At 41.0% G+C, this 26,096-nt stretch overlaps 1 protein-coding gene across 2 annotated transcripts in view; it reads left to right on the top strand.

Annotated features, from left to right (window-relative positions):
• LOC128666780 (oocyte zinc finger protein XlCOF22-like) overlaps positions 1-26,096 on the top strand; it is a 130,376-nt gene that overhangs the window by 56,593 nt on the left and 47,687 nt on the right. For both annotated transcript variants that reach the window (XM_053721573.1, XM_053721572.1), the window contains exon 5: positions 5,366-5,479. In XM_053721573.1, coding sequence (XP_053577548.1) covers positions 5,366-5,479 — 114 coding nt within the window. The remainder of the gene's footprint in view (positions 1-5,365; positions 5,480-26,096) is intronic.

The following is a 26,096-nucleotide window of genomic DNA, read 5'->3' as shown; positions in this document are numbered from 1 at the left end:
CTAGGGAATGGAATAAGCCAGGTACTTCTTTTATTACTTCTTCAAGGTTTAAAAAATTGTATCCTTTACCAGCAAAATCTATAGAGTTTTGGGAAAAAATCCCCAAAGTTGATGGGGCTATTTCTACTCTTGCTAAACGTACCACTATTCCTATGGAAGATAGCACTTCCTTTAAGGATCCTTTAGATAGCAAGCTTGAATCTTATCTAAGGAAGGCCTATTTATATTCAGGTCATCTTCTCAGACCTGCTATTTCTTTGGCTGATGTTGCGGCTGCATCAACTTTTTGGTTGGAAAATTTAGCGCAACACGAATTGGATTCTGACATATCTAGCGTTGTTCGCTTACTGCAACATGCTAATCATTTTATTTGTGATGCCATTTTTGATGTTATCAAAATTGATGTTAGATCCATGTCTTTAGCTGTTTTAGCTAGAAGAGCTTTGTGGTTTAAATCTTGGAATGCTGATATGACATCTAAATCTAGATTACTATCTCTTTCTTTCCAAGGTAATAATTTATTTGGTTTTCAGTTGGATTCTATTATTTCAACTATCACTGGGGGAAAAGGAGTTTTTTTTGCCTCTGGATAAAAAACCTAAGGGTAAATCTAAAGCTTCTAATCGTTTTCGTTCCTTTCATCAGAATAAAGAACAAAAACTCAATCCTTCCCCCAAGGAATCTGCTTCCAATTGGAAGCCTTCCTCAAATTGGAATAAATCCAAGCCATTTAGGAAACCAAAGTCAGCACCTAAATCCGCATGAAGGTGCGGCCCTCATGCCAGCTCAGCTGGTAGGGGGCAGATTAAGGTTTTTCAAGGATTTTTCGATAAAATCTGTCCAAAATCATTGGATTCAGAGCATTGTCTCTCAAGGGTATCGAATAGGATTCAAAGTAAGACCTCCTGTGAGAAGATTTTTTTCTCTCACACATCCCTGTAAAAGCTCAGGCTTTTCTGAAGTGTGTTTCAGATCTGGAGTCTTCAGGGGTAATCATGCCAGTTCCTCCTCAGGAACAAGGTTTGGGGTTTTATTCAAACCTATTCATTGTACAGAAGAAAGAAAATTTATTCAGACCAGTTCTGGATCTAAAAATTTTGAATCGTTATGTAAGAGTACCAACTTTCAAGATGGTGACTATAAGGACTATTCTGCCTTTTGTTCAGCAAGGACATTATATGTCCACAATAGACTTGCAGGATGCATACCTTCATATTCCGATTCATCCAGAACACTATCAGTTTCTGAGATTCTCTTTTCTAGACAATCATTACCAATTTGTTGCTCTTCCATTTGGCCTAGCAACAGCTCCAAGAATCTTTTCAAAGGTTCTGGGTGCCCTACTATCTGTAATCAGAGAACAGGGTATTGCGGTGTTTCCTTATTTGGACGATATCTTGGTACTAGCTCAGTCTTTACATACTGCAGAATCTCACACAAATCAACTAGTGTTGTTTCTTCAGAAACATGGTTGGAGGATCAATTTACCAAAAAGTTTCTTGATTCCTCAGATAAGGGTCACCTTTTTAGGCTTCCAGATAGATTCAGTGTCCATGACTCTGTCTGTAACAGACAAGAGACGTTTAAAATTGGTCGCAGCATGCCGGCTCCTTCAGTCTCAGTCATTCCCTTCAGTGGCTATGTGCATGGAAGTTTTAGGTCTCATGACTGCAGCATCGGACGCGATCCCCTTTGCTCGTTTTCACATGAGACCTCTACAGCTTTGTATGCTGAATCAATGGTGCAGGGATTATACAAATATATCACAATTAATATCCTTGAATCCCAATGTACGACACTCTCTGACATGGTGGATAGATCACCATCGTTTGGTTCAAGGGGCTTCTTTTGTTTGCCCAACCTGGACTGTGATCACAACAGATGCAAGTCTTTCAGGTTGGGGAGCTGTTTGGGAATCTCTGACAGCACAAGGGGTTTGGAAATCTCAAGAGGCAAGATTACCAATAAATATTTTAGAACTCCGTGCAATTCTCAGGGCTCTTCAGTTCTGGCCTCTGCTAAAGAGAGAACCGTTCATTTGTTTTCAGACAGACAATATCACAACTGTGGCTTATATCAATCATCAGGGTGGGACTCACAGTCCCCAAGCTATGAAAGAAGTATCTCGGATACTTGCCTGGGCGGAATCCAGCTCCTGTCTCAGCCGCCAGACTTTACATCCAGGGGAGTGGTCTCTCCATCCAGATGTGTTTTCTCAGATTGTTCAGATTTGGGGGCTTCCAGAGATAGATCTCATGGCCTCTCATCTAAACAAGAAACTTCCCAGATACCTGTCCAGGGATGTTCAGGTGGAAGCAGTGGATGTGCTGACACTTCCTTGGTGTTATCAACCTGCTTACATCTTACCGCCTCTAGTTCTCCTTCCAAGAGTGATCTCCAAAATCATCATGGAACAGTCTTTTGTGTTGCTGGTGGCTCCAGCATGGCCACACAGGTTTTGGTATGCGGATCTGTTTCGGATGTCCAGTTGCCCGCCTTGGCCACTTCCGTTACGGCCGGACCTACTATCTCAAGGTCCATTTTTCCATCAGGATCTCAAATCATTAAATTTGAAGGTATGGAAATTGAACGCTTAGTTCTAAGTCATAGAGGTTTCTCTGACTCAGTGATTAATACTATGTTACAAGCTCGTAAATCTGTCTCTAGAAAGATTTATTATAGAGTTTGGAAGACTTACATTTCATGGTGTTCTCATAAATTCTCCTGGCATTCTTTTAGAATTCCACAGTTTCTTCAGAATGTTTTGGATAAGGGTTTGTCTGCAAGTTCCTTGAAAGGACGAATCTCCGCTCTTTCTGTTTTATTTCACAGAAAGATTGCTATACTTCCTGATATTCACTGTTTTGTACAGGCTTTAGTTCGTATTAAGCCTGTCATTAAATCAATTTCTCCTCCTTGGAGTCTTAATTTGGTTCTGAAGGCTTTACAGGCTCCTCCATTTGAGCCTATGCATTCTTTGGACATTAAACTACTTTCCTGGAAAGTGTTGTTCCTTTTGGCTATCTCTTCTGCTAGAAGAGTTTCTGAGCTATCTGCTCTTTCTTGTGAGTCTCCTTTTCTGATTTTTTCATCAGGATAAGGCAGTTTTGCTGACTTCTTTTCAATTTTTACCTAAGGTTGTGAATTCTAACAACATTAGTAGAGAAATTGTTGTCCCTTCCTTGTGTCCTAATCCTAAGAATTCTTTGGAGAGATCCTTACATTCTTTGGATGTGGTAAGAGCTTTGAAATATTATGTGGAAGCTACTAAAGATTTCAGGAAGACTTCCAGTCTATTTGTTTTATTTTCTGGTCCTAGGAAAGGTCAGAAGGCTTCTGCTATTTCCTTGGCTTCTTGGTTGAAACTTTTGATTCATCAAGCTTATTTGGAGTCGGGTCAGGCCCCGCCTCTGAGAATTACAGCTCATTCTACTAGATCAGTCTCCACTTCATGGGCTTTTAAGAATGAAGCTTCAGTTGATCAGATTTGCAAAGCGGCGACTTGGTCCTCTTTGCATACATTTACTAAATTCTACCGTTTTGATGTATTTGCTTCTTTCTAAGGTAGTTTTTGGTAGAAAAGTTCTTCAGGCAGCTGTTTCAGTTTGATTCTTCTGCTTTTTGATTTAAGTTTTTTTTCTTTCAAAAATGAAAATAAACTTATTTTTTTTGGGTTGTGGATTAATTTTTTTCAGCGAAATATGGCTGTTTTTATTTTTATTCCCTCCCTCTCTAGTGACTCTTGAGTGGAAGACTCCACATCTTGGGTATTGATATCCCATATGTCACTAGCTCATGGACTCTTGCCAATTACATGAAAGAAAACATAATTTATGTAAGAACTTACCTGATAAATTAATTTCTTTCATATTGGCAAGAGTCCATGAGGCCCACCCTTTGTATGGTGGTTATGATTTTTTGTATAAAGCACAATTATTTCCAAATTTCCTTTGTTGATGCTTTCTACTCCTTTCTTTATCACCCCACTGCTTGGCTATTTGTTAAACTGAATTGTGGGTGTGATGAGGGGTGTATTTATAGGCATTTTGAGGTTTGGGAAACTTTGCCCCTCCTGGTAGGATTGTATAGCCCATATGTCACTAGCTCATGGACTCTTGCCAATATGAAAGAAATGAATTTATCAGGTAAGTTGTTACATAAATTATGTTTTATATATAAGGAGAGAGAGGGGGCTGATGGATACCAATATCACTACACACAACTTACACATACGTGTATATCTCACTGTACAGACTGCATGATTTTATTTATATATAAGGAGAGAGAGAGGGGACTGATAGATACCAATATCTCTACACACAACTTACACATACGTGTTTATTCTCACTGTGCAGGCTGCATGAATTTATTTATATATATATAAGGAGAGAGAGAGGGGACTGATAGATACCAATATCACTACACACAACTTACACATACGTATATATCTCACTGTACAGGCTGCATGATTTTATTTATATATAAGGAGAGGGGGGGACTGATAGATACCAATATCACTACACACAACTTACACATACGTGTATATCTCACTGTACAAGTTGCATGATTTTATTTATATATAAGGAGAGAGAGAGGGGACTGATAGATACCAATATCACTACACATAACTTATACATACGTGTATATTCTCACTGTACAGGCTGCATGATTTTATTTATCAGTCTCCTCTCTCTCCTTATATATAAATAAAACCATGCAGCCTGTACAGTGAGATATACACGTATGTGTAAGTTGTGTGTAGTGATATTGGCATCTATCAGTCCCCCCTCTCTTCTTATATATAAAATCATGCAGCCTGTACAGTGAGAATATACATGTATGTGTAAGTTGTGTGTAGTGATATTGGTATCTATCAGTCCCCTCTCTCTCTCCTTATATATATAGATACCAATATCACTACACACAACTTACACATACGTGTATATCTCACTGTACAGGCTGCATGATTTTATTTATATATAAGGAGAGAGAGAGGGGACTTATAGATGCCAATATCACTACACACAACTTACACATACGTGTATATCTCACTGTACAGGCTGCATGATTTTATATATATATAAGGAGAGAGAGAGGGGACTGATAGATGCCAATATCACTACACACAACTTACACATATGTGTATATTTTCACTGTACAGACTGCATGATTTAATTTATATATAAGAAGAGAGATAGAGGGTACTGATAGATGCCAATATCACTACACACAACTTACACATACGTGTATATCTCACTGTACAGGCTGCATGATTTTATTTATATATAAGGAGAGAGAGAGGGGACTGATAGATGCCCATATCACTACACACAACTTACACATACGTGTATATCTCACTGTACAGGCTGCATGGATGTGACGCCTTCAGCTGGCTCTGTGGTTAAGCACAGAGGAGAACCATATGTGTGTGACCACTTGAAGACTGAGGAGGATGAAGTTCCTATAAAAATGGCTAAAGGTGATTTAAAGCTTTTTAAGTGCGATGGGCATCATTTTGTTTCCAGTAAATAAGTTTTATTTCTGCACTAAGATGGTGAGAGTCTGTGATCCATCAGCTGTGGGATACAAGTCCCTGCCCAGCAGGAGAGGACAAAATGCCCCTTAAAAAAAATCCACAGTATAGCTCTTCCCCACCTATCCTATCCTCCTACTCAGCCTCAGTTAAAATTTTGCCTCCACAAGGAGTAGGTGAAACTTTTAAGTGCTGCAGTACAGTATGAAGATCTAAAGATATCTAGGGTTTCTCTAACTAATCTGTCCTATCTGTGGCCGGACTGTTAGCCGACGGACATTTGGCTGACGGATAATAGTCCGACACACAAGTGGCTGTCAGATAACAGTCCAGCCACAAGATAGATAGATAGATAGATTAGATAGATAGATTAGATAGATAAATAAATAGGTGTAATAGATAGATAAATTCGATAGATTGATTAAAAAAATAGATATACAAATAGATAGATCTGATAGATGGATAATTTCACAGACAGAGAATTACAAGACATGTGGGCTGGGACCCATGGTTAGGTTCCTAGAGGTGGTTGCCGCGCCCGAGGCTCTGATTAGAACATCTGCCCTCAGCCGAACTCGGAACATGCTTCAGCATTCTGTCCTTCGGCCAAATGTCCGTCGGCACTTTGTCAGAGCACCGTCCTATCAGACACCTACGAGGTGAATAATGGGTCTCAAAAGGGTGACAGGAGTTCAGTCAGGCAGTGAGCATACAAGTGGTAGACTATCCGAATAAAGACAGAGTAGAGGTCTTTGTATGCCAGTACTAGGTAACGGTTTATTCAATGCGGAACATACAGATTCCAAGTATACTCCCAAGAAACTGATGCATTTCACACATGAGCTTCCTCATGTCAGCAGAAATGTACACTCCTACTTAGAGGAAGCACGCTCCTGATGAATAGCAGCGCAACCCGCGCAGCAATCACAACACTCGTAACATCTGCCACCATGACAATAAACATGTGCTAGTTGTTTTAACATCACATTTCTCCAACATTGGTGTGTCCGGTCCACGGCGTCATCCATAACTTGTGGGAATATTCTCCTCCCCAACAGGAAATGGCAAAGAGCACAGCAAAAGCATTCCATATAGTCCCCCCTAGGCTCCGCCCACCCCAGTCATTCTCTTTGCCGCTGAACAAGCAGCATCTCCACGGAGATGGTGAAGAGTATGTGGTGATTAGTTGTAGTTTTTTATTCTACTATCAAGAGTTTGTTATTTTAAAATAGTGCTGGTATGTACTATTTACTCTGAAACAGAAAAAGATGAAGAGTTCTGTTTGTGAGAGGAATATGATTTTAGCAGCAGTAACTAAAATCGTTTGCTGTTTCCACATAGGACTGTTGAGATGAGATAACTTCAGTTGGGGGAAACAGTTGGCAGACTTTTTTGCTTAAGGTATGACTAGCCATATTTCTAACAAGACTGTGTAATGCTGGAAGGCTGTCATTTCCCCTCATGGGGACCGGTAAGCCATTTTCTTAGTCTCAAACAGAATAAAGGGCTTAATATGGGCTATAAAACTGGTAGACACTTTTATGGGCTAGATCGATTGCTTTATTTGGGCATTTTATACAGCTTTATGTTGAAATTCACACTTTATAAACTTTGGGGAACGTTTTTTTACGTCAGGCACTGGTTTAGACACCTTCCCAGTCAGGAAGGGCCTTCTCTGTAGTAGGCAGAGCCTCATTTTCGCCCATTACTGCGCAGTTACTTTTGAGAGCAGGACATGCAGCTGCATGTGTGTGGGTCTGAAAGTAGTTGAAAAGGTTCCTAGAAGGCTTCATTTGGTATCGTATACCCCCCTGGGTTTGGTAAAGTCGCAGCAAGGGCTGTAGCTGGGACTGTAGAGGGGTTAAAACTGTAACGGCTCCGGTTTCCTCATTTTAAGGGTTAAAGGTCTGCAATGCTTTGAATGCTTTAAGACACTGTGGTGAAAATTTGGTTAAATTTGAACAATTCCTTCATAGTTTTTCACATATTCAGTAATAAAGTGTGCCCTGTTTAAAATTTAAAGAGACAGTAACGGTTTTGTTTTAAAACGGTTTTTGTACTTTATTGACAAGTTTAAGCCTGTTTAACATGTCTGTGCCTTCAGATAAACTATGTTCTGTATGTATGGAAGCCAATGTGTCTCCCCCTTCAAAATTGTGTGATAATTGTGCCATAGCGTCCAAACAAAGTAAGGACAGTACTGCCACAGATAATAAAGTTGCCCAAGATGATTCATCAGATGAAGGGAGTAGACATAGTTCTACATCATCTCCTTCTGTGTCTACACCAGTTTTGCCCACGCAGGAGACCCCTAGTACTTCTAGCGCGCCAATGCTTGTTACTATGCAACAATTGACGGCAGTAATGGATAACTCCATAGCAAATATTTTATCCAAAATGCCTGCATTTCAGAGAAAGCTCGATTGCTCTGTTTTAAACACTGTAGAGCAGGAGGGCGCTGATGATAATTGTTCTGTCATACCCTCACACCAATCTGAAGTGGCCATGAGGGAGGTTTTGTCAGATGGGGAAATTTCTGATTCAGGTAGAATTTCTCAACAGGCAGAACCTGATGTTGTGACATTTAAATTTAAATTAGAGCATCTCCGCGCACTGCTTAAGGAGGTGCTATCTACTCTGGATGATTGTGACAACCTGGTCATTCCAGAAAAATTGTGCAAGATGGAGAAGTTCCTAGAGGTTCCAGTGCACCCCAACGCTTTTCCTATACCCAAGCGGGTGGCGGACATAGTGAATAAGGAGTGGGAGAAGCCCGGCATACCTTTTGTCCCCCCTCCTATATTTAAGAAATGATTTCCTATGGTTGACCCCAGAAAGGACTTATGGCAGACAGTCCCTAAGGTCGAGGGGGCAGTTTCTACACTAGCCAAGCGCACTACTATTCCTATCGAGGATAATTGCGCTTTCAAAGATCCTATGGATAAAAAATTAGAGGGTTTGCTTTAAAAGATTTTTGTACAGCAAGGTTACCTCCTGCAACCTATTTCGTGCGTTATTCCTGTCACTACAGCAGCGTGGTTCTGGTTCAAGGAACTAGAAAAGTCGCTCAGTAGAGAGACTCTGTATGAGGAGGTTATGGACAGAATTCATGCACTTAAGTTAGCTAATTCCTTTATTTTAGATGCCGCTTTGCAGTTAGCAAGATTAGCGGCGAAAAATTCAGGGTTTGCAATTGTGGCGCGCAGAGCGCTCTGGCTAAAGTCTTGGTCAGCGGATGTATCTTCCAAGACAAAATTGCTTAATATCCCTTTCAAGGGTAAAACCCTTTTTGGGCCAGAATTGAAAGAGATTATCTCAGACATCACTGGGGGTAAGGGCCACGCCCTTCCACAAGATAGGCCTTTCAAGGCCAAGAATAAGTCTAATTTTCGTTCCTTACGCAATTTCAGGAACGGACCGGCCTCCAACTCTGCAGCCTCTAGACAAGAGGGTAATGCTTCACAAACCAAACCAGCTTGGAAACCGATGCAAGGCTGGAACAAGGGTAAGCAGGCCAAGAAGCCTGCTGCTGCTACCAAAACAGCATGAAGGAGTAGCCCCCGATCCGGGACCGGATCTAGTAGGGGGCAGACTCTCTCTCTTTGCTCAGGCTTGGGCAAGAGATGTTCAGGACCCCTGGGCACTAGATATAGTTTCTCAGGGTTATCTTCTGGAATTAAAGGAACTACCCCCAAGGGGAAGGTTCCACATGTCTCACTTATCTTCAAACCAAATAAAGAGACAGGCATTCTTACATTGTGTAGAAGACCTGTTAAAAATGGGAGTGATACACCCAGTTCCAACCGTGGAACAAGGAATGGGTTTTTACTCAAATCTGTTTGTAGTTCCCAAAAAAGAGGGAACTTTCACACCAATTCTGGATTTAAAGATCCTAAACAATTTTCTCAGAGTGCCATCGTTCAAAATGGAAACTATTCGAACGATTTTACCTACAATCCAGGAGGATCAATTTATGACTACCGTGGATCTAAAGGATGCGTATCTACATATTCCTATCCACAAAGATCATCATCAGTTCCTAAGGTTCGCCTTTCTGGACAAACATTACCAGTTTGTGGCTCTCCCATTCGGGCTAGCCACTGCTCCAAGGATTTTCACAAAGGTACTCGGGTCCCTTTTAGCGGTTCTAAGACCAAGGGGCATTGCAGTGGCACCTTACTTGGATGACATTCTGATACAAGCGTCGTCTCTTTCAAAGGCAAAGGCTCACACAGACATCGTTCTGGCCTTTCTCAGATCTCACGGATGGAAAGTGAACATAGAAAAAAGTTCCCTGTCTCCGTTGACAAGAGTTCCTTTCTTGGGGACAATAATAGATTCTTTAGAAATGAAGATTTTCCTGACAGATGTCAGAAAGTCAAAACTTCTAAACGCTTGTCAAGTTCTTCACTCTGTTCCACGACCTTCCATAGCTCAGTGCATGGAAGTAGTAGGGTTGATGGTTGCAGCAATGGACATAGTTCCTTTTGTGCGAATTCATCTAAGACCATTACAACTGTGCATGCTGAAACAGTGGAATGGGGACTATACTTGTCTCCAGTGATTCAAGTAGATCAGAAGACCAGAGACTCACTCCGTTGGTGGCTAACCCAGGATCACCTGTCCCAGGGAATGAGCTTCCGCAGACCAGAGTGGGTCATCGTCACGACCGACGCCAGTCTAGTGGGCTGGGGCGCGGTCTGGGACTCCCTGAAAGCTCAGGGGCTATGGTCTCGGGAAGAGTCTCTTCTCCCGATAAACATTCTGGAACTGAGAGCGATATTCAATACTCTCAGGGCTTGGCCTCAACTAGCAAAGGCCAGATTCATAAGATTCCAATCAGACAACATGACGACTGTTACTTACATCAACCATCAGGGGGGAACAAGGAGTTCCCTGGCGATGAGAGAAGCGACCAAAATCATAAAATGGGCGGAGGATCACTCCTGCCACCTATCTGCGATCCACATCCCAGGAGTGGAAAACTGGGAGGCGGATTATCTGAGTCGTCAGACATTCCATCCGGGAGAGTGGGAACTCCACCCAGAGATATTTGCCCAGTTGACTCAATTATGGGGCATTCCAGACATGCATCTGATAGCGTCTCGTCAGAACTTCAAGGTTCCTTGCTACGGGTCCAGATCCAGGGATCCCAAGGCGACTCTAGTGGATGCATTAGTAGCGCCTTGGACCTTCAACCTAGCTTATGTGTTTCCACCGTTTCGTCTCATTCCCAGGCTGGTAGCCAGGATCAAGCAGGAGAGGGCCTCAGTGATCTTGATAGCTCCTGCGTGGCCACGCAGGACTTGGTATGCAGACCTGGTGAATATGTCATCGGCTCCACCATGGAAGCTACCTTTGAGACAGGATCTTCTAGTACAAGGTCCATTCGAACATCCAAATCTAGTTTCCCTCCAGCTAACGGCTTGGAAATTGAACGCTTGATTTTATCTAAGCGTGGGTTTTCGGATTCTGTAATAGATACTCTGGTACAAGCCAGAAAACCTGTAACTAGAAATATTTACCATAAAATATGGAAAAGATATATCTGTTGGTGTGAATCCAAGGGATTCTCATGGAGTAAGATCAAAATTCCTTGGATCCTTTCCTTTCTACAAGAAGGTTTGGATAAGGGATTATCAGCGAGTTCTCTAAAGGGACAGATTTCTGCTTTATCTGTCTTGTTACACAAACGACTGGCAGCTGTGCCTGATGTTCAGGCTTTTGTTCAGGCTTTGGTCAGGATCAAGCCTGTTTACAGACCTTTGACTCCTCCCTGGAGTCTGAATTTAGTTCTTTCAGTTCTTCAAGGGGTTCCGTTTGAACCTCTACATTCCATAGATATCAAGATGTTATCTTGGAAAGTTCTGTTTTTGGTTGCTATTTCTTCTGCTAGAAGAGTTTCTGAGTTATCTGCTTTGCAGTGTAATCCGCCCTATCTGGTGTTCCATTCAGATAAGGTTGTTTTGCGTACTAAACCTGGTTTCCTTCCAAAGGTCGTTTCCAACAAGAATATTAACCAGGAAATAGTTGTGCCTTCTTTGTGTCCGAATCCAGTTTCAAAGAAGGAACGTTTGTTACACAATTTAGATGTAGTTCGTGCTTTAAAGTTCTATTTAGAAGCAACAAAGGATTTCAGACAAACTTCTTCTCTGTTTGTCATTTATTCTGGCAAGAGGAGAGGTCAAAAAGCTACTGCTACCTCTCTTTCCTTTTGGCTAAAAAGCATCATCTGATTGGCTTACGAGACTGCCGGACAGCATCACAGCTCACTCTACTAGGGCTGTGGCTTCCTCATGGGCCTTCAAGAACGAGGCTTCTGTTGATCAGATATGTAAGGCAGCGACTTGGTCTTCCCTGCACACTTTTGCCAAATTCTACAAATTTGATACTTTTTTTGGGAGAAAGGTTTTGCAAGCCGTGGTGCCTTCTGTTTAGGTAACCTGATTGGCTCCCTCCCTTCATCCGTGTCCTAAAGCTTTGGTATTGGTTCCCACAAGTTATGGATGACGCCGTGGACCGGAAACACCGTTGGAGAAAGTAATTTATCAGGTAAGCATAAATTCTGTTTTCCTTCATTTTCTTGGTATGCATTGTTGAAAATCAGGAAGGTAAGCTCAGGAGCGTGCACGTGTCTGCCATGTAGTTCTACAGGCATGTACACACTTACTCTACCTAGGTAGATATCTTTTCAATAACGAAGAATGAAGCAATTTAGATAATAGAAGTAAATTGGAAGCTTTTATAAAATCACATGCTCTGTCTGAATCATGAAAGAGAACAATGTGAGTTTCCTGTCCCTTTAACCTTTGGTTTGCCTGTCAGTTTGTGCTCTTAAAATGTGACTAGGCAGCCGAGTGCACAGAGCATAACATGGAGGATAACATTGTAATGCTCGTGGGATATTCCTCTATCAGACCAAACTTGCCCAGTAGTCTTCTTATCCCGGCGCCAAGTGGAGTGATAGGAAATATCCCAGAGCAGAGAAAGTTTGTAAAATTAGGTAAGCGGTACTCACGGTAGGCAGGGTAGTCCTTAGCGGTAACAGGAAAGCAATCCAGCAGTATAGCAGTTCAGGAGTAAACCAACAGAAGGACCAGGGACAGGCAGGAGTCGGCAACAAAAGAAAATCCAGGAGCACAACTATTCAGGGGTAAAGCACTAGGATGGTCAGACAGGCAAAATTCAGCTACAGTATAGCAATCCAGCAGTTCAGGGGTTAAGCAGGCAGCGTTCAGCAACAGTATTACAATCCAGTAGTTCAGGGGTTAAGCAGGCAGCGTTCAGCAACAGTATTACAATCCAGTAGTTCAGGGGTTAAGCAGGCAGCGTTCAGCAATAGTATTACAATCCAGTAGTTCAGGGGTTAAGCAGGCAGCGTTCAGCAACAGTATTACAATCCAGTAGTTCAGGGGTTAAGCAGGCAGCGTTCAGCAACAGTATTACAATCCAGTAGTTCAGGGGTTAAGCAGGCAGAGTTCAGCAACAGTATTACAATCCAGTAGTTCAGGGGTTAAGCAGGCAGAGTGGTCAGACAGGCAGAGTTCAGCAACAGTACAGCAATCCAGTAGTTCAGGGGTTAAGCAGGCAGAGTTCAGCAACAGTATTACAATCCAGTAGTTCAGGGGTTAAGCAGGCAGTGTTCAGCAACAGTATTACAATCCAGTAGTTCAGGGGTTAAGCAGGCAGCGTTCAGCAACAGTATTACAATCCAGTAGTTCAGGGGTTAAGCAGGCAGCGTTCAGCAACAGTATTACAATGCATAAAGTATAATAACACCCAGGAGCACACTAAGTAACACCTATACTTGGGCAGTGATAGGTTGAAAGTGAGCAACTTACATAGGCGCAGGATTTGCGCCACAGGAGATCCTGACCGGCTTCAGAGGGGAAGAGATGTGCGGTGATGACGTCACTGCTGCACGTACACAGAAGCCGACTCTTCCCTGGCAACGGCCAAAGCAGTAAGCGCCGCGTCTCTGGCAACAGCCAGAGCAGCGTGACAAATAGGGAGCAAATTGTAAACTGTCACCTAACCAGCCACGGCAAACTTATTATTTATGACTTAATATAAGAATATTTCTTGTATATTATTCACAATGTTGAAGATTTTTAGACTTTACCTGTCATGGAAGCCCCATTTCTAAACATTTAGACCCAGATTACAGGTCGATCGCAAAATATTGCTTCTGTGAAAGCGATATTTGTAATTAGTAATACCAGCACACGCAAATTGCACGGAAGCATTGCGCTCACGAGTGCGTACTTCCATAGACTTCAATGGGAGCCTTGCTCTCATTCCGTAAAACACGGCATGAGAACTAGCGCAGCAATGGGCAGCAGATTATAAATATATATATATGTGTTAATATGTGTATATAGGGCCAGATTAACACACACACACACACATATATTCATATACATATATACGTACTGGGAACACACAGTTTCCCATAGACCGCAATGTAAAGGCACTTTAGAGTGCCATTTTTTTTCTAACACCAGCCACATTTAACCCCTTAAAACTGCCTCCTACAGCTATTAATTTTTTAAAAAAAAGATGGTACATTTTTTATTTTTTTAAAAACAATCGCTACACTAAATCTTGGGAGCAATTCGGGCACATTTTGAAAATTAACCAGAGGTCTGACCAGCCGCTTGTAATGTTACGAGTGCACAATAAATTTGTGCTCCACTTGTAATCTACCCCATTTTGTGGACATAAAATAGACATTTCAATTGATAATGTTAATACAGGAATGTTACCAGCAATTGTGGGAGCTTCAACACTATTAAAACAGCAAATCCAGCAAACTCCCTACCTCCCTGGCTGTTTTATGTATTGAGAGCCGGTGGGGTTAACGAATCTGCAGCCAGGTAAATCACTGTTAAACCTCATACAAAGTAGGCACTCCTCCTGATTGGCTGGAACACATCCAGTTGATTGGTTCTGTTTTAACCATTCAACAATTAAGTTATTGACCAATCAGAAACGGTTGCACTGTACTTTCTATTTTGTCAGGCTCCTAATTGGTTACAATGCCTCAATTCTAGCTTTTATGGCTAATAAAGGGTGTTTTTTTTGTTCTATGGTACATTGAAGGGACATTGTGTTCCCAATGATTAATTTTACCTGCTGGGGTGTATTAACCCCTTGAGTGCTAACGACGGCTCTGAGCCTTCGCAGAGTTTCTCACTCAGGTGCTAACGACGGCTCAGAGCCGTCGCTAGCACTCTCCCACCTTAAGGGAAATCTGGGGGCTCCCACCCGCTCCTACCCCGGCGATCGTGCCTGTAGACTGACGGGCATCGCCGGGGCTTCCCGTTTTGCGTGGTGACGTCACGCGTAATGACGTGGTGACGTCACCCGCAACTTTATGTAAAAAGAGACAATTTACTTCCATTAACAAAATGTGCACAGTCTTGGGGGCGTGTCTAGGCGGCGGCCAACATAGATCGCAAAATTTGTGGCTCCTGACGAGATCTCCCTAATCTGCCGTTTTTCGAGACTACTGTTCAAATTCTGCTGAAAAGCACCTCGGCTTTGACCAGGCTATACCACACGGATTCGAGTGATACCAAATGTGGGTAAAATAGTTGTGCTAGTCAGACCAACCGACTACAAACACTGAAGAATAAAGCAGTTTGAAATATCATAGAGCCATACACAACTTGTGGCTAACTGGCACAGTTTGTTATATTAAGCACTTAAGTGATAAGCTTATTTTAAAGATGGCGACCGCTACTTACTCGGTACTGAGGTTACTGGAGCTCCTCTTCAATGCTTTCAATGATCGGATCTGTACACATCTAGAGGCAGAATGGGATAGTGTACATAACATTTTGTGCTCGACTCACACTAACACCCAACATCTTAGCATGAACAAACCCTTGAGGTGACATCTCCCGAAAACGGAGTGAGGAGGAGACCTCCAATATATCCGGAGACACAGATCCTAGGGCATGCAGCAAAGTCCAACCACTTGATGCTCCCAGAGAATCAACAGAGCTGAACCTGGTGGTCTTTGGAAATCAGGAGTTCCCACACGCAATACAATTGAATCTGGGACATATAGGAGAGGAAGCTATACTACAGGACCTTACCCGCTTTAGAGAGCAGCAAGCTACAACATCGCAAACTGAATCTGTGGTGGCAGACATAGCGCAATGCCTAGCTGACACTAAAGCCCCAGTACAGACTTTATTCATGGGGATTTGACAAATACAATTGCTGAGAGGGGTTGTACCTGAGCATACGCTACTTATAGAGGAATGCAAGCTGAATCGGAGGCTTACCCATATGCAAATCCCACATGGAACCCCTAGCCAGATAAGCAGCGCTGCATTTACACAGGCACCAACTATGTTTCAACCCGATGAAACATGTCCTGTTGCTGCTGATAGAGTGGACTGGAGTGGGATGATTGTACCATTGTCTTTTGGACAAAATTGAAACATTCAGATCTGGCTAGATGTCTTCATTTGTTCATATGTATGCACTTGTTACATATTCTTTTTTGTCCATGTTAGTTTTTTTTCTTCCCCCTTTTTTTTTTTTTTTTTTGAGCAGATTTAAAAGGTACTTTCTTTCATGTAATTAGCAAGAGTCCATGAGCTAGTGACGTATGGGATATACATTCCTACCAGGAGGGGCAAAGTTTCCCAAACCTCAAAATGCCTATAAATACACCCCTCACCACACCCACAAATCAGTTTTACAAACTTTGCCTCCTATGGAGGTGGTGAAGTAAGTTTGTGCTAGATTCTACGTTGATATGCGCTCCGCAGCAGGTTGGAGCCCGGTTTTCCTCTCAGCGTGCAGTGAATGTCAGAGGGATGTGAGGAGAGTATTGCCTATTTGAATTCAATGATCTCCTTCTACGGGGTCTATTTCATAGGTTCTCTGTTATCGGTCGTAGAGATTCATCTCTTACCTCCCTTTTCAGATTGACGATATACCTTTATATATACCATTACCTCTACTGATTCTCGTTTCAGTACTGGTTTGGCTTTCTACTATATGTAGATGAGTGTCCTGGGGTAAGTAAGTCTTATTTTCTGTGACACTCTAAGCTATGGTTGGGCACTTTTATATAAAGTTCTAAATATGTGTTCAAACATTTATTTGCCTTGACTCAGGATGTTCAACGTTCCTTATTGCAGACACTCAGTTTCATATTTGGGATAATGCATATGAATAAATCATTTTTTTCTTACCTTAAAATTTGACTTTTTTCCCTGTGGGCTGTTAGGCTCACGGGGGCTGAAAATGCTTCATTTTATTGCGTCATTCTTGGCGCAGACTTTTTTGGCGCAAAAAAATATTTTTTGTTTCCGGCGTCATACGTGTCGCCGGAAGTTGCGTCATCCTTTGACGTTTTTTGCGCCAAAAGTGTCGGCGTTCCGGATGTGGCGTCATTTTTGGCGCCAAATAATGTGGGCGTCTTTTTTGGCGCTAAAAAATATGGGCGTCACTTTTGTCTCCACATTATTTAAGTCTCATTATTTATTGCTTCTGGTTGCTAGAAGCTTGTTCACTGGCATTTTTTCCCATTCCTGAAACTGTCATTTAAGGAATTTGATCAATTTTGTTTTATATGTTGTTTTTTCTATTACATATTGCAAGATGTCCCAGATTGACCCTGAGTCAGAAGATACTTCTGGAAAGTCGCTGCCTGGTGCTGGATCTACCAAAGTTAAGTGTATCTGCTGTAAACTTGTGGTATCTGTTCCTCCAGCTGTTGTTTGTAATGAATGTCATGACAAACTTGTTAATGCAGATAATATTTTCCTTTAGTAATGTTCTTACATAAATTATGTTTTTACACCTACTTCTTCAAACCTCACCTTAAAGTGAATGTTAATTTTGATGCTAAAGTGTCCAGTTTTTAAAAATTCGATTAAAAACAGGTGCACTTTAATTCATCAAAATTTACATTTCACTCGTGTTGTGAAAAATACTTACCTTTTAATCTTGACAGCCGCTCCAGCTTCCCCCGGTCGTCGCAAGCCATTTCTGACGTCAGAAATGATGGATCGGTCATCCTCCAATCACAGCTTCCCCCCCGGGTGAATCAGTGTCTGATTCAACGCCGTGATTGGAGGAAGCTGGATTCCTCATTTTAGACCCAGGAAGAGGCATTGCGATGGGCGGAGGAAGCTGGGGCGGCTGTCAAGATTAAAAGGTAAGTATTTCTTCACAACACGAGTGAAATGTAAATTTTGATTAATTAAAATGCCCCTGTTTTTAATCAAATTTTTAAAAACCGGGCACTTTAGCATCATAATTTACATTCACTTTAAACAGTTCAGCTGTGATATATGTGGACTCGTGTTTATGAAACCCATTGTTTTATGCTTCACAATCTGTATATAAATGTTGTTTTATAGTGGTTATTGGGTTAATTATATAGACACAGTCTATCTGCATACCTACATTACTTTCTTTCCTTATGGCCACTCATGAGATATTTAGCACTAAAGAGTATACATAGCCTAAATCTTTACATATGCTCCACATTATAATTGATCGCTTCTAAATGTGCATATCATTATACCCATGAGACTTTTTATCTCTTCACATTCCTCCGATTTTTAACACGCCCAGCCATCATCTATACATAGTCTTAATATGGAGAACATATGTATAACTATTGCAGAACACAATAGTCACTTAAGTATTTGTTGATAAAGGGGAGTAGTAGATTAAATCTAAGTAGCTGCTTGCTAATAAATGGCGGAATATAGGTATTATAAGGGGACTTATGTTACTCCAAAGGTCTGTGATTGTTTTATATAAGGGGAACCAGATCCTGTATAAACTCTGTCAATTAATATTCCTAATGTTATACAAGATAGTCGAGTGGGTAGGTGCCGTGCTGTCAGCGGCCGAGACAGAAGGGTACACATTGCCTCCTTATTATGTTTAGGAATCTACTTTACACCCGACCTCCTCACCTTAGACACCATTGGTAAAGCATGCTGCTAGACTCTTGACATTACTACAAAAAACCCCAACTAAATGCATTTTTTCCCTTCATGTCCTCTAGTTGTTTGTCTAGTGTGATATATTTGCGGCCTCTTATGCCTAACATATAATGGAATCAATCTTTATATATGCTCTATATTCTCACACCAAGCAGGTGTATCCAGTTCATTATATAATCTTTCAGTTATGCTTTACCTATTTTGGCCTTTGCACTATGGTTCTCCACTAATCTTTAATTTATACTTATTTCTCAGAGGTGGGTCTAGATTCTGTATGCTCTATATGTTCTTTATTAGATAACCTACATATAATCCCTTATATAACTTACGCCATCTTTTTTTGGCTAAGATTAAAAATTGGGCATTTAAAATGACTAGATTTCCCTTTTTTTTTAATTTTCAAAAGGCTCTATTGAAAGAAACTGAGGTTTTACAACAAAGCTTGGTTACACATGGTATACATCAATATTGTTACAAGATAAAGTCATGCATCAGCTTTTATTATACAATTCTCATACAATAGGTTATAACAATGAGCCTTAACAACATGAGCATTTCTCAATGAACCTCATTCTGCACCCCTATTAACTAAGCGGACCTCACTTGGGTCCCAAGTATAATCAGTTTAAAGGTTATATGGGGGTGATATATATGTAAGGCATAGGAAAAACATAATAGACTATGCAGGGGAAGGGTTATATAAACCAAGTATTATGAAATAGTTAGGTTGAGGACCAAAATTGAGCCAACAATTAACATTATCATTTTTTTTTTACACTCGTCTTATCACAGGGTGATCTTAAAGATGTGATAATATGGTATAAACCCATGGGATTAACATAATATCTTCAGTTAGACGATGATGGCTAGCTATATGTATCTCCTGTTTTATCAATTGGCTAGAGCTTTCTAATAAGGCAATATAGTCATCCAATGGGTATAGGAAAGTTTTGCACCAGTTTGTTGAAAATATTATATTTCACTGCTAGGAAACTGTGGGTCAACAATTGATTGCATAAGCGATAAAGTAAATGTTATCCAATTAAACTATGACATTCTACTATCTTCCTCCTCATGGCCCCGGCCGCAGGCCATTTAGAGAGGGTTGGAGGTTTGGGATGGTACAATACATAACTATTGTACTATTGCCGCAAAGAACAATCTATATCTATAACAATGTTATGGTCAAAGTGGAAAATTTATAACAATAAAGGAGAATTTGATAATCAAACACAATTCACAACTGGATAACACTATAACTTTATACAGTTACCACCGATTACACCAAGATACATTGTTTAAGGATCTGGTGATGCAATTGAGGAGCTTGTTCAGTGTCAATCCCCTATTTCAGCCTGATCATAGAGACCAACTTCTGAGAAAGTCAGCGGTATGTTTTTAATAAAGGGTTATTGAGTAAATTTAATTGTGTCCAAAACGTCTTTGTTATTTCTATATGCTGCGGCTCCATATGAAAAGTCTGCACAGGGCTTTGTAATCTGACGGGTCTACAGATTTTACTCCGTTGTCGCTCTGTTTGCCATTCAGAAGGATGTTGAAGGATGTTGTGTGTCAGGAGACTTGGCAGCTTAGTTTTCTTAGCCGTCAGGGGGACCCCCACAAGCCCCTCCAAGAGCCTAATCAGTGCCGATTTCTGACCTGTTTGGACATCCAGAGATACCCTTCTGCTGTCTTCCGGTGGTAACATAGCATCAGAGCTGGAATCACTTGCATGCGACTGCTTTACGGTGATGGTGACTCCGTAGTGATGTCTAATTCTTCTAAGCCAGTGATGTTGGGTTTGGACTCTGCAGGCCCTTGTCGCGGGTCAGCTGTTTCTGAAGTGCGCACAGTTTTCAGAGCGCCATTTTGGGTATCGGGTTTCCCGGTTTTCTCAGTTATTGTTAATAGTGCAGTAGCTGGGCGCAGCTTACTCATTAAAAAAATCATATGGGGCTCTTTCCAGCATTATGTTCATAAGCCTCTCGAAGTTTGCATAATGCGGGTTGGAATAGACGAGGAACCAACTCGTAAGGAAGCTATATTAGATCTAATACTTACAAACAGTGATACAGTTTCAGATGTGTCTGTAGGTGAGAACTTAGGATCCAGTGATCATCAATCTGTTTGGTTTAGTATTCATGTGCAGGAACTGTCCACCCAGACTAAAACAAAAGTTTTAGACTTTAGGACGGCAGATCTTTCATTAATGGGAGAATACCTAAAAAACTATTTAAAAGGGAAAACTCTTATTACAGGGGTTCAAGAACAGTAGGAATTTGTGAAAGGTGCCATTTTAGATGCAACCGCACACTGTATTAGACATGTCTGTAAAAGTAAAAGAAAGCGGAAACCAATTTGGTTTTCCAAAGAAGTAGCACATGCTGTAAAGACAAAAAAAGATAGCTTATAAAAATTACAGACACACACAAGCAGATGATGATATGAAAATATGGAGACTCCAACAAAAAAAGACTAAGTAATTAATTAGGAAGGTTAAAGCTCATGCAGAAGAGAAGATAACACAGTCAGTAAAACATGGGGACAAAACATTCTTTAGATATATCAGTGAAAGAAGAAAAAATAAGGTAGGAATAGTAAAATTGAAATCAGTTGATGGTAATAGGAGGTAAGCAGATTGCAGACTGTCTCAATGATTACTTCTGTTCTGTTTTCACAAAAGATTGTGAAGATACAATGTCTACATTAAGGGATGCTACGAAAAATAGAAACAAGCTTAACAGTAATCTTTTTAAAGAGGATGAGGTTTTGTTAGCATTATCAAAAATAAATGTTAAAAAGGCAGTGGGTCGTGATAATATTCATCCAAGGGTTTTAAAAGAACTTCGATCAGTGCTAACTGTCCCATTAACTGATCTGTTTAATCAGTCACTATTAACAGGAGCTGTCCCAGACGATTGGAGAATAGCAAATGTAATACCTCTTCATAAAAAGGGCAGTAGAGAAGAATCTGGCAACTACAGGCCAGTTAGTTTAACTTCAGTAGTAGGGAAATTAATGGAAAGCCTCTTAAAAGAAAGAATTATGACTTCCATAAAGACAAACAATTTAGAGGACCAAAATCAGCATGGTTTTACTTCAGGGAGATCATGTAAGACTAATCTAATTGACTTCTTTGATTATGTAACAAAAGTATTAGACAAGGGTGGAGCAGTTGATGTAGCATATCTAGATTTCAGCAAAGCATTTGACACCATTCCACACAATAAACTAATTCACAAACTGTATCTCCTTGGTCTAGATTCAAAAATTGTGAACTGGGTGGAATGCTGGCTTAAGGACAGAAAGCAAAGTGTCTTAGTAAATGGAGTTCATTCACCAGGGGCTGTTACTAGTGGTGTTCCTCAGGGGTCAGTTCTGGGGCCTGTTTTGTTTAACATATTTATCTGCGATATCAGCAAAGGGCTACAGGGGAAAGTATGTCTCTTTGCATACAAAAATTTGTAACAGAGTGGATGTTCCAGGGGGGGGGGGGGTAGACAAAATGAGAAGTGATATACAACAATTGGAGGATTGGACAAACGACTGGGATCTTAAAGTTTAACACAGCAAAGTGTAAAATAATGCATTTAGGGAAGAAAAATCCAAATGTTAATTACAGACTCAATGACACTTTACTGACTGTTACAGATGAGGAACAGGACTTGGGAATTATTATTTCAGATGATTTAAAACTTAGTAAACAATGTAGTAATGCAGCGAGTAAGGCTAGCAGAATTCTTGGATGTATTGGTAGAGGTATTTACAGCAGAAATAGTAAGGTTCTTATGCCACTTTATAGATCATTAGTTAGGCCTCATCTTGAGTATTGTGTGCAGTTCTGGAGGCCATATCTTCAGAAGGATATTAACAAAATTGAATCTTTGCAAAAGAGGGCTACCAAAATGGTACATGGCCTAAAAAATAAAACTTACCAGGATAGGCTCAATGACCTAAATATGTATAGCTTAGAGGAGAGAAGGGAAAGAGGTGATATGATAGCAACTTTCAAGTACATTAAAGGGTTTAGTAAAACTGAGGCTGTGGGTATTTTACATAAAATGGAAAATTCAAGAACAAGGGGTCATGAGTTCAAGCTAAAGGGTAGTAGATTCAGGAGTAATTTGAGGAAGCACTTCTTTACAGAAAGAGTGATTGATTTATGGAATAAACTTCCTCAAGAGGTAGTAGCAACAAACACTGTGGGGGACTTTAAAAATGCATGGGACAAGCATAAGGCTATCCTACGAACTAGATAAGTTTATACTGTTAGGTAAGGTTGGGCAGACTTGCTGGGCCTATGGCTCTTATCTACCGTCAATATCTATGTTTCTATGTGACTGCCATGTTCGCCAATTTCTTTCAGTGCTGCTTGGCTCTTAATTCCTTAACTTTCAGTCTTACAAATTCTTTGGGTCTTTGTTGGTAGTGAGGCAGGAATAGTGGTTTCGGTGTCTGATGGTTTTAGGCTCATTTTAGGTAGAGTACCTTGGCTAGCCGAGGGGGTGGTTCTACCTGTTAGCAAGCTGTCGCTCCAGGCCTCTAACGTCCAATGTAGTGCTCCAACTTCAAAAATACAGCAAAATTTATGAGCTAGTAAGTTCTTCTGAGCAATATCAATATGAGATGCTGTAGAATGTCTCAGTAAATCGGCGGATTAAAAAGAGATCAGCAGGTGCCCCTGGAAAATGTGACCGCTCTGGATCGCAGCTCAGGCACGCCCCCCCCCCACTAGTGTTCCATTTTTAAGCCACATAAGAATCTTTAGGTACAAGAGCGACCCTTTGACAAGTAGGAGTATCCCATACTATGTTAATACATAATGCTAATATTCTTCAGTCCCACACATTTCCATGGAAAGCCCACAAGTGACGATCATAACTAAGCTTATCATGATAGTTTACTGCCTAGCAATATATATGAACGATGATGTGCATGTTTTCATTATCTGATATTATCTTTATATATATATATATATATATGGGGGCCAATTTATCATGATGCGAGCGGACATGATCTGATATTGCGGATCATGTCCGCTGCACATCGATAAATGCAGACAGCATGTACTCTCAGTATTTATCATTGCACCAGCAGTTCTTGTGAACTGCTGGTGCAATATCGCCCCCTGCAGATTCTCTAGCAGGGGGTGTCAATCAACCCGATCGTATTCGATTGGGTTGATTTCCAGCGATGTCTGTCCGCCGCCTCAGTGCAGGCGGACAGGTTATGGAGCAGCAGTCTTTAGACCGCTGCTTCGTAACTTGTGTTTCTGGCTAGGCTGAAAGCTCGCCAGAAACGCAAGCCATCAAGCTCCGTTCGGCCCCATGGTGTTAATTAAGAAAATCAAGGTTCACTTTTTGGGATCCAAGAGTGGTCCCCTACTGACAGTGGCTGTCTTCTGTAGTGTGTCTTTTTATAGTACTTTGAGGTCCAAAAGTGGCCTTATATAACATATGGAAGACATGCAACTTAACTGGCAAGCATGATGTTTTTTTTTACTATTCCTGAACATATCATATAAAAGTGCAATGTTTATCTTGCTTAATTTATATTGGTTATGTGTATGAAAAGAATACCTATGTACAGACCTAAAATGATGTTTGTTGTATGCCGTGAACTGAACCTTAATAAAAAATGTGCTCAGTCTTTTTATATTTACACTTTTTGAGTAACCAGATCCTACTGAGCATGTGCAATAACTCACAGAATATAGATATAGGCATTTGTGATTGGCTGATGGCTGTCACATGGTACAGGGGGAGAGGAAATAGACATATCTTTGAAATTTGTCAGAACAAAATCTACTACTTTTTTATTATTCATTTGTTGCTTATGCAAATCTACTGTATTTACTGCAGAGAAGAAGATACCAATGGCACTACACAAATATATAAGGACTTCTGCCTAATATAAGGATACTCCAGTAATGTTACTGTGGGTTCCAAGGTTGGTGCTGTGTATAAAAATCACTGTTACAAAAGAGAAGTGTGGAGAGCCAAGACCCCTCACAAAAAACAGAATTTATGCTTACCTGATAAATTACTTTCTCCAACGGTGTGTCCGGTCCACGGCGTCATCCTTACTTGTGGGATATTCTCTTCCCCAACAGGAAATGGCAAAGAGTCCCAGCAAAGCTGGTCACATGATCCCTCCTAGGCTCCGCCTACCCCAGTCATTCGACCGACGGACAGGAGGAAATATGCATAGGAGAAACCATATGATACCGTGGTGACTGTAGTTAGAGAAAATAATTCATCAGACCTGATTAAAAAAACCAGGGCGGGCCGTGGACCGGACACACCGTTGGAGAAAGTAATTTATCAGGTAAGCATAAATTCTGTTTTCTCCAACATAGGTGTGTCCGGTCCACGGCGTCATCCTTACTTGTGGGAACCAATACCAAAGCTTTAGGACACGGATGAAGGGAGGGAGCAAATCAGGTCACCTAAACGGAAGGCACCACAGCTTGCAAAACCTTTCTCCCAAAAATAGCCTCCGAAGAAGCAAAAGTATCAAATTTGTAAAATTTGGCAAAAGTGTGCAGAGAAGACCAAGTCGCTGCCTTACATATCTGGTCAACAGAAGCCTCGTTCTTGAAGGCCCATGTGGAAGCCACAGCCCTAGTGGAGTGAGCTGTGATTCTTTCAGGAGGCTGCCGTCCGGCAGTCTCATAAGCCAATCGGATAATGCTTTTAAGCCAAAAGGAAAGAGAGGTAGAAGTTGCTTTTTGACCTCTCCTTTTACCAGAATAAACAACAAACAAAGAAGATGTTTGTCTGAAATCTTTAGTAGCCTCTAAATAGAATTTTAGAGCACGGACTACGTCCAAATTGTGTACCAAACGTTCCTTCTTTGAAACTGGATTCGGACACAAAGAAGGTACAACTATCTCCTGGTTAATATTTTTGTTGGAAACAACTTTCGGAAGAAAACCAGGCTTAGTACGCAAAACCACCTTATCTGCATGGAACACCAGATAGGGCGGAGAACACTGCAGAGCAGATAACTCTGAAACTCTTCTAGCAGAAGAAATTGCAACCAAAAACAAAACTTTCCAAGATAATAACTTAATATCTACGGAATGTAAGGGTTCAAACGGAACCCCTTGAAGAACTGAAAGAACTAGATTTAGACTCCAGGGAGGAGTCAAAGGTCTGTAAACAGGCTTGATCCTAACCAGAGCCTGCACAAATGCTTGAACATCTGGCACAGCTGCCAGTCTTTTGTGAAGTAAAACAGATAAAGCAGAGATCTGTCACTTCAGAGAACTAGCAGATAATCCTTTCTCCAAACCTTCTTGTAGAAAGGAAAGAATCTTAGGAATTTTTATCTTGTTCCAAGGGAATCCTTTAGATTCACACCAATAGATATATTTTTTCCATATTTTATGGTAAATTTTTCTAGTTACAGGCTTTCTAGCCTGAATCAGAGTATTTATTACAGAATCTGAAAACCCACGCTTTGATAAAATTAAGCGTTCAATCTCCAAGCCGTCAGTTGGAGGGAAGCCAGATTCGGATGTTCGAATGGACCTTGAACAAGAAGGTCCTGTCTCAAAGGTAGCTTCCATGGTG

Source organism: Bombina bombina, chromosome 7 (genome assembly GCF_027579735.1).
Source record: "Bombina bombina isolate aBomBom1 chromosome 7, aBomBom1.pri, whole genome shotgun sequence".
NCBI lineage: Eukaryota > Metazoa > Chordata > Amphibia > Anura > Bombinatoridae > Bombina > Bombina bombina.
This window is presented reverse-complemented; position numbering and strand designations above follow the sequence as displayed.